Source organism: Tupaia chinensis, unplaced genomic scaffold (genome assembly GCF_000334495.1).
Source record: "Tupaia chinensis unplaced genomic scaffold, TupChi_1.0 Scaffold000074_1, whole genome shotgun sequence".
Lineage (NCBI taxonomy): Eukaryota > Metazoa > Chordata > Mammalia > Scandentia > Tupaiidae > Tupaia > Tupaia belangeri.
In genome coordinates, this window is record NW_006159534.1 from 5,967,115 (window position 1) to 5,982,256 (window position 15,142).

A 15,142-nucleotide genomic window follows, 5' to 3' on the forward strand; every position below is an offset into this window, starting at 1 on the left:
CCTAATTTTTTATCTAGCAGCAGAAGCATTAACTAGTTCTACTGAGCAGGTGACAAAACAAGGCTGCTTGTATGATTACACTCTAAGTCCTGCTTGTTAAATATATAATTTAAACTTACAATAATTCACAAATTTCATAAAAAAGGCAGGCTTGGCTTAACTTAAACTTCCCTATAGGCCCAACAAGTGGCAAGATAAGCACAATAACTGTAGACAGAGTTGAAAATGGTCACTAGTAGAGATCAAGAAAGAAATGCTTAGTAGAGAAAGATGGGTAGTGGAGGTGTGTATGAGAGAAACAGCGTGGAACTGAGAACTACCATTTCATAAGTTATTTATCAATAATTCCTCAAATTATACCTATATATAACTTCAGTAATTATTATTATTTTTTAAATCCAGTTAAAAGAACTATTTTATAGGCCAGTCAGTAGCATGGTAGTTAAAGTACTAGAGCCAACATGGCCAACTGTGAAGTTCTAGTCCTAGACCAGGTAGCTTGAAAAATATGCTTGGCATGTGTGGGTACATGACTAAAATTCCATAAGGAGAGAGAAATAGAGAAGGGATTACAGAGTGTTCATCCCCCATCAGGTGTTTTCTCATCTTCCCTTCCATCTTCCATCTTTGAGTCCGTGGGCCTCTGGCAAATTAAAAAAAAAAAAAATTGTTTTTACTTTACATCTTTTTCTCTAGGTTCTTTTTTGGCATGGGGTGGTTGCCCTTGTCAGAGAGAGGGAAAATGAGAAAACACTCCCATGGGGAGGATGGCCAGACCACAATCCCTTCTCTTCCATTCTCCCCTTGGGATTTTGGACATGTATGCAAATGTGCCAGGTGTGATTTTCAAGCTACTAGGTCTGGGACTTGAACCATGGTTGGACATGTGGGAGAGTCTAGCACTTTAACCATCATGCCATCTGCTGGCCCCTTACTTTATATCCTTGACCTTACCAATCCCTGTTTCCTGTTTCCTATTAGGGTATACTGTTAGTTTTCTTTGGTCTTTTTTTGTTTGTTTTGTTTTGCTATAGAACAAGTATGCTCAATGGAAAGAAAGAGAAGGAAAATGAGAAATTGTGCCCCAGGGATGGCCACACTGTAATCTCTTTTCCATTCTCCTCTTAGGATTTTGGGCACACATGAACACAAACAGGGCATGTTTTTCTTTCTTTCTTTCTTTCTTTTTGAGAGATTTTTGCTATAGGGCATATGCGCTTGCCAGAGAGACCGAAAGTGAGAAATCACCCCCCAGGGGTATGGCCACACTACAATCCCTTCTTCAGTCTCCTCTTGCAATTTTGGGCAGACACACACACATGCCTGGTATGAGTTTTAAGCCACTGTGCCCAGGACTCAAACTGCGGTCGACTATGTGAGAGTCCAGCGACGCAATGATTACACCATCTGCTGGTCCTGCCCAGCATGTTTTTCAAGATGCCAGTCTGGGACTTGAACCATGCAATCAATCATGCGGGATCCAGTGCGTTAACCATCATACCACCTGCTGGCCCCACAGTATAGTTTTAAAGGTTTACTTAACATCATGAGAAATAAAAGGAGATTGGGCATTAGGAACACTGAAAGCCTATTAGATACATATACAATTTTCCTTCATGCCAGTTACAAGTTTACTAATGACAAGAATTTTCACTCCCTGATTTAAAGGTTTTTTTTCTTCATGCAATTACAATCTGAGAGAGGAGAAATAAACTCCAAATTGTAAAATGTTGTGCTCTACTTAGATATGGAAAAGTTAAAAATCAGGAACCTTAAAGAGAGCATCTAATAAAAGCACATACATGCAATTCTATGAACAAAGATCCAAAACTGTCATTTCACTGTTTGATTGCATACGGAACAAAATATTTGTGTCCGAGTATAATCAGCTTATAGGTAGCTTAAATGTGATCAATATTTAATGGGATATTGCTATATTTAGCTTTTAAACTTTTAGCCAAAACTTAAATCTGTTAAGAGATTAGTAATAAATTTCTGTTTTCTTTCAAAGGACAGAAGAGCCAATAATTAATAAAGACAAGTGTTCAGATTTATTTGGAAATTCACAGTTTCTAATGGCACTACAGCTCCGTAGTTACATATTCAAAGTCCTCTTTCCACAACACACAGATGGTGAAACCTCCCACCCTACCTCTGCTCTCCTCTGGACCTCTTTTCAAGGGGCTTCTATACAATTCCCCTCTTGCTCTGAATGGCTAATTGTGCAGACTGGAAAAAAAAAAAGTTAAATCTTCTACAACATACTGTTGACACAAAGCAGCAACTTAAACAAAAAAGGCTTTAAATAAGTCACATTACAAATAATACCTAAGAAAGGTATTAGACAAGTTTAAAAACAGTTATTACTAAAAGTGCTCAATAAGTTATAACTTAAATCTCACAACACAAAATAGTCAATTCTCTCTTTCACAAAGAAATACGTCCCACTTGCACTCATTACTGTACAAGCACACACTAAGAAATCATTTTATTCAAATAGTCACTGACAATTATTTTGTTAAAGAAAAAAAAAAGACAAACGAAGACAGACACATTGATACCACACATGTATCTCTGCACATCTGTAGCCAATACGAAGCAAACATTAAGGAATAGTCATCCCTTTAGACTTGCCCAATTAGACAAGGCTTAACAAACTCACTAGCTGGTTCTGTGCACATGTATATAGGCAGTGATTATGAGACCTGGACGCATTCGCCAAACCTTCGAACTTTATATTTATAGTAATAGAAAATAGTGATGTGAAAGTTTGGAGGACTAGTGTTTACTGTGAATGTTTAAAATGTAATGAAGCTAAAAAAAAACCTTCACAGATAGTTTAATGTGTTTAAAAGGTAAATTTATCAAAAATTTATTACAAATACTAGTTACTTGCAAAAAAAAATCTGTAGCTTTTTTTTTTTCTCATTGAGTTAGTAACTAAGGAAAAAGTAATCCAGTCCAAATAAGTGAAAAAGAAAAACAAAAACAAAAACATTAACAGCATCACCATTTACCTTAAAGAATAGATTTTTCAATTCTAGCAAGTGTGTATTTCCAGTGAGTTTGCTAAACAGAAACCTAGTTGGCAAGTCTTCAGGATCTTTACACTGTCTGACCCACATTCTGAGCTTCAGGCATAGACCACCTTAAAGCCTTGTAGTGTTTGCAGCTTCAAGAAACTAACAAAGTTATAAAAGAAATCAAATGACAGAAAAAGTTCTCCCTCCTCTTCCAGTGGCATTATAAATAGACAAAAGGCACATAAATATGGGAAGGTGCAAGAACTAGGAACAAAGCTAAAGGAAGAGGTTTAGGCTTTCATTCCTATCCCACCCAAGGAACTGGGTTTCCAAATTACTTTTGTCCCAGTAATTAATCCGTGAAAAATCATTTTATAAAATATCTACCATTGTCCTTGTAGGAAGTGATCAGCCTTGTAAAACTGCAGCTCATTAACCAAGATTGACACAATCCCATCTACTTTTTAAAAAGGCAGAAACCATAATTTCTAAATATTTTTCCCATTAATATTTTCTCCCTCCCCAAACCCACCAAATACCACAGACTGTTCTTTTAAGAACAACAAAAAAAGTCTCCAGTATGAAAAGTTCAATGAACTTTAGATATGCCCCGAGACTGCTGTCACACCAAATGTTCCCACGGTGAGTTCTTTGTTTCCTTTGATTATGTCATGCAGGCTCGGCAATGATCCCGACTTAGTCTGTATTAGAGTTTTTATCAATTTTCCTTGGTCTTGGACTTTAGATCGCCTTCGTTTTAAAGCCCTCTTTTCAGTTTTTGTCTTTTGGGACTGTCCATTGCACAGACTTGTGCAAGCTGAAATGCCACAAAAATAGGACTCTTCTGACTGTGATGAAGTTTCTGAGCTTCCTTCAGATGGAGGACCCTTATAAGAAGAGTGGTAAACTTCTCCCATATTGGAGAAATCTCTCTGGTTCGTAAAGGTCTTCCTTCCTTTTATATCTCCATTGGCTATAGGGTGCAATGGATCCGCAGGTTTTATGGTCTCAATTCTTTCAGTTTTGTATTTGCAGCGTTTCTTCTATCACACAAGTAAAAGAAAGGATAAGAATTAGACCTCAAAGTTACCTTATCAAACATCTAGAGAGCTGAGCTAATGAAAGAAACTGCCACCTCCTGGAGAAAAGGAAAACAGTATTGCAAATAGCATATATATGTACATATACACAGCTATGTTCTAGGAAGAACCATTACCACTTCTGTTTTTTGTAAATACTACTCAATCAAAACACTTTAAATTGCTTACCTACCACCTTGAATATATTATAGATTGAGGGAGTGATAAATAACATCTGAATAACTACTATGTGCCAGGTATAATGGCTGTTTTCATGTATTATTTGAGAAGCAAAATGTCTGAAAAAGCATTCTTTGAGGCCAAAAAAATTCCAGGCACATTGTGAGTTAGGCCACCTTTTCAATAGGTCATTTGGAGAAGATGCAAAATTCTTTTGAGTTTCAGTTTTTCATTTAAAAAACAGGGATTACACCATCATCAGCCTACTATGAGAATTAGAAGCATGGTGGATGCAGAGTGCCTGTAATTCTCAGTGCATTCATTGTACCTGACCTGCATTAGACAGTCAATAAATAATGACTATCGACCAATGATCAGCTAACTTTTTCTATAAAGGATAGCAAATATTTAGGCTTTACAGGTCACATAATGTCTCTCTTATATATTTCCCTTTGTTTTATTTTATAAAAATTAGAAAACCTTGCTAGGCTCCCAGCCCATACAAAATAAGCCACAGGCCACAAATGGCCTAAAGGTCAGTTTGCTGACTTCTGTGAACACTGACTTACACCATTATTACCATGTCTGAAAATAAACAGTAAGTTAAGTACTATTTAATGGTTATATTAATTCTTTTAGCCAACTGAAAAACTTAAAAAGAAACAAAATACTACCTTTTTTTCTGGAGAGAACTTGAGGGGTTCTACGATGTACAGATCATTTGGGTCTACTATAAGTAAGAAAAAAAAAGGTGTAAAATGAAAGTGGATTATGCTATAACTAAACACTAAGCAATGAAATGGCACCCCTTAGTGATTAATATAATCCACAGATTCTTATTTATAATACCATGTTAATTATACACTTATGCATTTTAAATTAATAAGTCAAAAGAGGCAAAATGAGAGATGGTACCACTCTTACTGTAAATTTGTCACCTTGAAATAACTATGCTTCCTTGTTTTTAATGAATAGGTAATTACCAACCAGCACAGTAACAGACCTGTTTTGGGACCAATACTACCCTCTTACCTGATGAGGAAAAAAACATTACTGGATAAGCTAACACCAAACCTGCAGACAATCTGCAGTGTTGCAAAGGTGGATTAACAACATGCAACAAGCAGTTGTGATCATATATAAAAGCCAGTTTGAAAAGATCCACAAAATTCTTATTATAATTCTTTACTAATTGTTTATTACAATGATCAAAACCAGGAACTCCAAAATCTAAAATATTCTGAACATGCAGTATATATGACAAAGCAACAGTGAGCAGATACTTCTGGCATAGTGAGTATGTTAGACCAATTAGTTCTAGCTCGATGATTGCAAGATTTCATTACTCTAACACATATAAGACACCTCTACTCCACCCCCACAGTAACAGGATAAATATACACAGCAGAGGGACCATGACACTTTAGTTCTATTCAACTCATTATAAGTAAACAAGAGGACAACCCATGGCCTGTTGATTAAGGGAGCTGGGTCCTGGATCTGACAGCTTGAGAAACATGCCGAGTGTATATGCATGCATGTCCAAAATCCAAAAAGGAAGGAGAAATGGAGAACTGATTATGGAATGACCATGCCCCACAGAAGGTGCTTCCTTGACCCAAACCCCCAACTCCAGTCTCTCTCTAGCAAGTGCCCATGCATGTTGGCAAAATTTTTAAAAATAAAAATGAGGGAGTCAGATAGTGACATGGTGACACGGTGTTAAAATGTGATGTTCTGCAAGGCTGATCCATATAGGAAGGTTCCAGGTTTGTGTCCAGAGACATCCCTGAGTATGCCAGGCACACATGGCTATAATCTGGGGCTGGCTAAAGCTGGGGGGGGGTTCTGGGGGGGGCGAAAAGGGGGGGGGGGGGGGAGGGTCACAGCATCAAGACGTACAGAGGCTGTCTTTCTGTCGATCTTTTTGTCTCCTTTGCTCAGGAAAGAAATAAAAGTAAATTGTTTAAAGACCAAAAGCGATAGAACTATGTTTTAAGTACCAAATTCACTATAAAATCTTGATATACTGGAGATGTTAACAACATAATTCAACTAGTTATAATATTTTACATTACGTCCTACAGATTTCTTAAGAAAGTCATCAAAGATATAAAAATATCCAACATTCCTCCAAATAATCATTTCCATCAAATTACTAATCTCAAATTACTTTTTATCATTATCTACTATAAAGAATGGTCATGTCACCCAGATCAACTTCTTCACTAAAAGCAACTACATCTGATGGCTCTTTTTTTTTTAAAGAATTACTTTAATTTATTCATTCATTTATTTATTTTAATTTGACCAGAGAGAGAGAGAGAGAAATTGAGAAAGCAAGCCACCAGGTCTGGGACTTGTACCATGGTCAGCCATGTCAAAGTGTCTAGTGCCTTAACCACTACGTCATCTGCTGGTTCTCTGATGGCCGTTTTTGTGTCTTTTTTTGTTTTGTTTTGTTTGTTTGTTTTTAAATCACCAAAAGCATCGAAGATGCCAAGCTAATAGGTAATTCCCAGCCCAAAACTGATGGAAAAGTAGGAACCCAGATAGACAAGTGGAAACCAAAAATTATCATTTTCCCCCCTGCGCATTTACCAATTCAAAAATACATGAACTTTGGCTGTAATGGTATTATAAGAGAATAAATCACAAGTCAGACATAAGGATCAACCCAAAAACGGGTCTAAGAAGTCTAAGAAGCTACCTTCTCCCTCTTCACTTCACTTAAGCTGGGACTCCAAAGCAATAAAGCCTCTGGGAAAGAATAAAGCTGCACATGGACTTGTAGTCCAACCCCATCACCAATGGGGTGGGTCCAACAAACCTCCTGAATGCAGAACGTTACATGAACAGAGACAATTTTCTTTGCAATAAAAGCCCTCAAATTATCCCTACAATTTTTTGAAAAGGAGTAACACACAAAGACAACACACTTGAGCAAGTGTCTACAAAAACAATTAATGAAAAAAGATTCAAGACCTTAGAATTATCAAACATATACTATAAAGACAATTGTATTCTCTATGTTCAAATGGAAAACAAGCTTGAAAATATCCGCAGGAAGCATAAAACAAAACAAAGCAAAATCTGTATGTTATATTTAATGGATGTATTTAATAATGAGACTAGCCACAACTTACGACTGTGTGGCCTGGAAGACAGATCAGAAGAAATCATCCAAAATACGGCACAGAGTGGTAAAAAAAAGGAAAGTTTATGAGACAGAGGGAATAAAGGGAGGAGGACACATTTAATTAAATTGAAGAATCTAAGAGAATAGGGTAGAGGTTAACATTTTGAGAAAAACAATGCCTGACAGTTTTCCTGTACTGATGAAAGAGACTTAAAGAGCCCAACAAATCTCAAATGAAATGAAAAGACTGACAAAAAACAAATTAAAAAAAAAAAAAAAAACCAACCAGGAGAATAATATTTTAGAGGTTTATGGGAGGTAATGACAAATGAAAGATTTTAGAAAGAAGAACTGAAGAAAAAAGAAATAAGTAAATACATGGGTAAGTTTAAATGACTGTTAAATGTAATAAGTATTCATACTTTGATAAGTTAAATAAAAATTAAATTAAAATATGTAAGAACAATAATGTATAAATTAGACTAGGGACAAATAAGAGTTTAGTTTTAAGATCTGGGTCTTGTTCAAGAGGAATTAAAAACAATTAATTAACTTCAGACTTTGTTAAGTACTTCTCATTTCTAGGGTAACCAGTATAAGGACAAAAATTATGAACAGGTTCGGCCTGTGGCAAGTGGTTAAGGTGGCTGGATCCCATGTGGTTGACTACATGGATGAGTCCTGGGTCCAGTGGCTTGAGAAACACACCAGGTGCATGTGAACACATGCCCAAAATCCTGAAAGGAGAGAGACAGAGAAGGGGTTTTTGGTTCGACTATTCCTCATGAGGTATGCTTTCTCACCTGCTCCCCCTCTCCCTCCTCCTCTGTCTCTCTCCAGTGAGTACGTGCACTCTCTGGCAGAATTACAAAAAACAAAAAGCACATACAACTTCAAATCTAAAGACAGTAAAAGGAAAATATCCACTTCTTCCCTCTTAAGAAAAATCTCAGGTCAAGAAAGGGGGGAAAAAAAAGCAACAGTTAATAGGCAAAAGGTAAGATGGGACCACCTTTAGGTGAAATAGATAAATTCCTAAAATTAATCATTTAAAATGATAAAAAAACCCAGTTCCTATAATCTCAATTAAAGGCACTCAACTCCCTTTAAAAGAAAATTCCAGACCTACATGACTGATTCAAACAAGAAATAATCATAATCTTATTGCCCATTTCACTTATATAGTTTTAAATAGTGAAATCCAACATGAGAAGTAAAAAACTACATGCCAATGTTATTCATGAATGATAGATGCAAAATACCTAAATAATTATGAAAGTTATGTAAAAATAACAACATATTCAAAACTTACATACATATATGAAGGGTTTTCACAAAGTTCAAAAGATTGTGAATTAAAAACTATGTATAGATTTCAAAATTTTTCACACCAAAATAAATTCATAAATTCCATTTTCCATTAACATTTTGAAGTCCCATGCATGCATATTATCAATTGGTGTTTAAGAATACAATAAAAAATCACCATCAGAAAGTCAATCAATATAATTCATTTCTATAACATTAAAATGATTTTTAAAAGAAGATAAAAAAAATATTTAGCAAAATTAAACAAATACTCATGGGAGAGGGGAACTATGGGCAAACTAAGAATAGAAAAGAACTTCCTCAGATAAAGGGTAGCTACAAAATATCTATGGAAAATATAGTATCTACTACTAAAACACTAAAAGCTTTCCCTTTGGGAACAAGGCAAAGGTGCCTGCCAACCACTTTCATGTAACGCTGATAAAAATGCATCATGGAGAAGCAAAGGAAATAAAAACACTAAGGACTGGGAAAGAAGAAACAAAACTGTCTTTATTCTCAGAAAATGCTCCTGCATCCAAACGCACTGTAAACATCCTGTAAACGCATTATACCAGTCGAACAACACTGCTGCACATAAAAGTCAATACAAAAACCTAGGGCACTGGGCCAGTCTGCTGAAATATGCCAGGCATATGTATGAGTGCCTAGGATCTGACAGGCTAGAAGACTGAAGGAAGGGTAGAGTGGTGTAACCAGAACATTGGAGGGTACTTCTCTCTCTCTCACATGTGTACACATATTCTCTATCATGGACAAACAAAAATACAAAGATAAAAACAAAACAAACCTAGTATCTAGTTTAGCTTGTAAAAAGCTCAGAAGTTGCTACTCCACTCTACAAAGTAATAAAGAAAAATTGAACATACTGAAAAACCAAAACTCTTAGATTGATCAGAAATGTGAGGTCACTCGAAATGTGGAGAGACTGACAGGTAAATACAGAGAATCACAACTTCACAGAGCAGAAACCAGAAGCAAAAGCCTCTGAGGGAACAGTGCCAGGTATGGAAAACTGTACAGTAACGAATGAGTTGCTTGAAAGCTCAGTGTGGATAAGACTGGAAATTAAAAACTCCAGGGACACCTGGTCATAGAGGGGAGGGGACTCTCAAATTTTTGAATTTTACCTCCAGGGGCACTACCAGATCCATGTTTTAAAATACACCAAAGGATTCTGTTCTTGTTAATAAGATCTGCCCTCAGAAGAAATTAGAGTCCAGTGTTAAGAGTTTCAAGAGAAACTAACCTACCTGGAGGAAGGGAAAAACCCAACTCAGCTCCCTCTAATCAACTGTCCCACCTAAGGAGAGTGAGGTGGCATGGAGTGGGGGAAAGGACTGAGAAAACTGGAGAAGTTCACAGTTTAGGGGCACAGCTTCCCTCACCAAAAGACTAAGATCTACCTAACCACAAGACTACAGAATGCTTTTCTTACCACACATCTTACCACTACATATTACTGAAGACCTATTTACCCCCAATGTCATGACTACCTTTTAATTTAAAAAAAAAAATGAGAGAAGAAATAAATGAACTTACTAGTAACAGAAGAAAGTGAATCTCCTGCTACTGTACTCAAGCTTCTTTACTTGTAAAGATAAACCAAAATCACATCATTGTTTAAAATGGAAGTAATTACACCATTAGGTGCAAACGACTACCTCTATTTGGTCTTAATGAGTCAGATAATGATAAAAGAAACAGTAAAACAACTATGATTTCACTTAATTTTAAAATGAGACTTGAAGTGCTATGAAGGAAAAATATCTCTAACATAATTGCATGAATAGCTCAAATAAGCTATGCACATATACCACCAGAATGGCTAAAAGACCAAAAATACTAAATGATAATTAGGATGCGGAACAACTGGAACTCCAATTCACAGCTGATGGATGGCACATTGAAATGACACTCTAGAAAACTATGTTACAGTACCGTCCAAAATCGAACAAAATATGCGGTATGAGCTACCAATCTCATGTCCTAGTGTACATCCTACAGAAATGCAGACATGTACTACCAAAAGATACATAATAGCTTCAAAATTAAAATAATCCAAGTATAAATGACAAATATGCAGCATATTTATATAATGGACTGCTACACAGGAATGATAATAAACAAGTGACTACACTCAGTGGCATGGCCAATCTCTTATTATTTGAATGTCAAAATACTGACTACCCGGGGGGAGAGGAGAGTAGGTAGTGACTAAAAGACCACAGGGATGTTTTTGAGGTACTGGATAATGTTCTGTTTCTTAACTTTGGTTTATATTCATAGGTATATTCAATTTATAAAAATTGAGCAAGTTTTTTTTTTTTTTTTGAGAGAGAGAGATTTTCACTATAGGGCGCGTGGCTCGCCAGACAGAGAGACATAGAGACAGAAAGCGAGAAATCACCCCCCAGGGGGGATTGGTCACACCACAATCCCTTCTCCTCCATTCTCCTCTCGGGATCTTGGGCACACATGCACACGTGCCCGGCGTGAGTTTTAAGCCACCGGATCCGGGACGCGAACTGTGGTTGACTACGTGGGAGTCCAGCGACATAGCCATTACACTAACTACTGGTTCCAAAATTGAGCAAGTTTAAATATAATAATTTTATTTTCTTGTATGTAAACTTCAACTAAAAGTTTCATTTATGAAAAGACATAGCAAACAAAAGAAAAAGAAAGACAAAGAAAAGAAAAAGAAAAAGCAGAAGGAAGAGATTTACTAGTCCTAGGTAAACATACATGTAATGGGTTATGTCTATAAAGCTTTGTGATAGCAACAAACTAGTGAAGCTCAGCATAATTACCTGAATGAATTAATCAACTGGAATAGCCAATGATTATTATGAAAGCACCCCTAATTGAAATATATAATTAACTTAGTTGTTTTAATATTGTTATGAAGACAAATTTCTAAGTCTCTTAATAAGCACTATTTACAAAGGTACTAAAATAGGAAAATTGCCACTCAGTACACAGCCATTGATTCATTAAGTATTTACTGAGTGTTAGACAATGAAATCTAATTACAGACTCTGGGGTTACAGAAGAGAAAGACCAGATTTTTGTTTAGAAAGTGCCTCAGAGTCCTAAGCTAGAGATAAAAGGGGTCCTACCTGTATAGGAAGAGGAGGCAGATAAGCACAGGATGCTATGGGAGCACATTCAGGTTTTCCATATCTGATGAACTTTCTCAAACATCCCTTTCTAAAAAGAAATACTTCTAAACAGGAGCATGTGCAAACAAAGCTACCAATTGCTAATTTAATAAACTACGTCCCCCTCCCCACCCTTCGGGCTTTTAGGAACAAAGATAGATATAAAATGTGAAAATGATAAAGTGACTGATAAAGCACAAAGGTTATGCATATCCATTTTTCGTTGCAGATGGTCTGGAACACACGACACTTAGGCCAGAAATAAGCTACTTTCATGTTTACAAACACATTTTACATAGCCACAGAAATTTACCTTCTTGGCCAGTTAATTGTAGAGACTTGGATCTGATGAGCGGGAATGAAGTTTTCCTTTTCAAATTCATATCATCATAGGAAGAGAAACACCTACACATTAAGGAAAAAAATCAATATTGGACACAATGAGTAAACTATAAATAATTTCCTCTATAGCTGAGGCTAAATGGAGGCAACTGAGAACTGTACATATCAACCACATAGTACTAACTCTAGACTCACACTCTAGTTATTGTTAATACAAATAAAAAAAAGTAAAAGATCTTTATCTACAAGGTACTATATTAAAATACCTATTTCCCTCTCCTTTGAATTCCACATTTGAACATCTTTCTCAATGGGAACATTTGATTTTATGCACACAATTTGTGTTTTCTCTATTATAATTTACAGAGCCACCCAGCAATAAGACCACCTTACTATCCCACTGATGTTTTTAACATCTTGGTTTCAAGAGATTCTTGCTGGGAAAGAAATCACCTTTGTGTCCCTTTATTTGCTAAATATTGATCAGAAATATAAAAAGCATATATATGAAATATTAAAAATAAAAATATTAAATATAATGCTAATTACCTTTTAGGGCTTGGATATTGACTACTTTTAGGAAGCTTTGAAATATAATCTCCATCAAATTGAGAAGTGTTTCGACAACGCTGCATACAAAGCATCAGTCCCAAGACAACACAGAGAACCAAAGATATCACAAGATAGCTTTGTCGATCTGAAACCTGAGAAGAGAGTTAAATAATAACAATTATTATTATAAATCACATTGGGAAAAATACAGTGGTCTCTTATAGTCAAAGGACAAATCATTCTAAATATTTTTAAATGTGCTTCAAAACCATAAAGGTGGGATGTGCTGTTTGAAAAATTAACTATTAAAGCAATGTTTTTCCTTTTTCTTCTCCCACCCCCAATTCTTTCTTTGAAAAATTTTAAATCTATGGAAAGTTTTAAGAACAGTACAGCAAACATACTGTGCCTTTCATCTATGTTCACCAACTGTTAACATTTTATCACATTTGGATTGTCTTTACATTTGCATCAATTTACTCCTGGGTACAGGGAGCAATTACTCTCTCATCCCATCTTTACCATTCCATCTATGAAACTGAACGATCAATCCCTCAGTTACTTAGCTGAACACCTGCAGATCATCCTTAATTCCTCATCCCCACATACCCAATCTTTCAGCAAGTCTTGTCATTCTACCTCTTCAACACATTATAAATCTAACAGTGTCACATTATCCTCCACTTCTGAAGCCAACCTCATTTAGCCTCAGCCACTGCAACTGCCTCCTGATTGGCTTCCTGTTGCTTCTGCTCTTGCTTCTCTACAAAGGGCAATAAGCGGGGAGTTCCTCAAACTGTTACTTATTAATGAGATGATCTGTATCCCTTCTTTACCTAGTAATGTCTAGTGACTTTCAATGATTAGAATAAAATTCAAACTCTGAAAGCCTATGAAGTCCCACATGGCCTAGCCCCTATCAATATCCTGAACCTATTTCTTAGCCTCACTTCTCTCAACTTTCTGCCCTTAAATACATCACACTGTTTGAACCTCAAGTTCTGTGTCCTAGTTCTGCTAGCAAGTTCTCAATCCAGGCAATGTATGACTGCCAGCTCCCTCAGGAGCACTTAGTTCTAAAGCCACCTCCTTGGATAAAACTTCCAAGATCACCCCACCTTAAAGCAGCATCTCTCATCACCACCACCCTATATACATACATTCTGTTCTTTCATTCTCTTACCATGCAGAGAAATTACCATCTGTTTATATATTTATAACATACATTCTATCCCTCCCCCAGGATGTAAATCCTGTCTATTCACTGCTATGTGCTCCCCTCATCAACAGGTTTCAATAAATATTTGTTAAGTCAATTGAATTTTTGCTTTATTAAGCAACTTTATGGGCCTTTTTTAATTTTATGAACAGAAAATTAAGTCCATGTTGTTGCTAATAATCTTTGCAAAAGGCCTACTAGGATAGCTTTATACCTGTATTATAGGCATAAATTATGAAAGCCACATTCTGGCTTTCTGAAATGTTCTCTCTAAATGATAACTCTTTTTGGCTATAGTTTTTAAGTTACTGCATTCATGTTAACATGTCTGCCTTTATGACAATTTCCATACATGCACTACATCTTACAATACTAGCAGTAACAATTACCTCTCGTTTTAGCTCTGTTACTGTTGTTGACAAGTTTGAAACAAGCTGTGTCATGTTAGTCAGCTGGGCCTGTAGCAACTGGATGGCTTCAGTTTGCCGCTGATCCTATGATGAACAAATAAGTATTATTTTTCTTTGTGTATCATCTATACATTAACTACATTATAAAGTCAAGAAAAATAATCTGGAAAAGTTATTGAATTCTTTTAAAATAAATGCATTAATAAAAAGATCTTAATCATCATTAAGACTTGGTCCAAAAAAAACAAACTACCCCTCTCTTTGGGACCAGCAGTTGGCGTAATGGCTATGTCGCTGGACTCCTATATAGTCGACCGCGGTTTGCATCCCGGACCCGGTGGCTTGAAACTCACTCCGGGCATGTGTGCGTGCGTGCCCAAGATCCCGAGAGGAGAACAGAGGAGAAGGGACTGCGGCGTGGCCATCCCCCCGGGCTGTCTTTCTGGCAAGCGCACATGCCCTATAGCAAGAAAACTTCTCAAAAAAAAAAAAAAAAACCGATTTGGTCATAATTTTAACAAACAAAGCACTTCAAGAATCTGAACACTGTATTTAATCTTTCTTTTCAATTGTTTTTCCCCAATCATTGCTACAATGCAGAATACTGTGTAAGTTAGGCTGATAAATTATTTTTTTAAGAGGTTTTTGCCATAGGACGCGTGAGCTCTCACCAGAAAGACAGTCAGAGACATAGAGACAGAAAGC

At 36.3% G+C, this 15,142-nt stretch overlaps 1 protein-coding gene across 5 annotated transcripts in view; it reads right to left on the reverse strand.

Annotated features, from left to right (window-relative positions):
• Window positions 1-2,028: 2,028 nt before the first annotated feature.
• SUCO (SUN domain containing ossification factor) overlaps window positions 2,029-15,142 on the reverse strand; it is a 54,460-nt gene continuing 41,346 nt past the window's right edge. For all 5 annotated transcript variants that reach the window (XM_027767992.1, XM_027767991.1, XM_014584021.2 and 2 more), the window contains 5 exons: window positions 14,417-14,521; window positions 12,806-12,960; window positions 12,228-12,319; window positions 4,957-5,012; window positions 2,029-4,066 (listed from right to left, as the gene is read on the reverse strand). In XM_027767992.1, coding sequence (XP_027623793.1) covers window positions 3,623-4,066; window positions 4,957-5,012; window positions 12,228-12,319; window positions 12,806-12,960; window positions 14,417-14,521 — 852 coding nt within the window. In that variant the 3' untranslated portion in view covers window positions 2,029-3,622. The remainder of the gene's footprint in view (window positions 4,067-4,956; window positions 5,013-12,227; window positions 12,320-12,805; window positions 12,961-14,416; window positions 14,522-15,142) is intronic.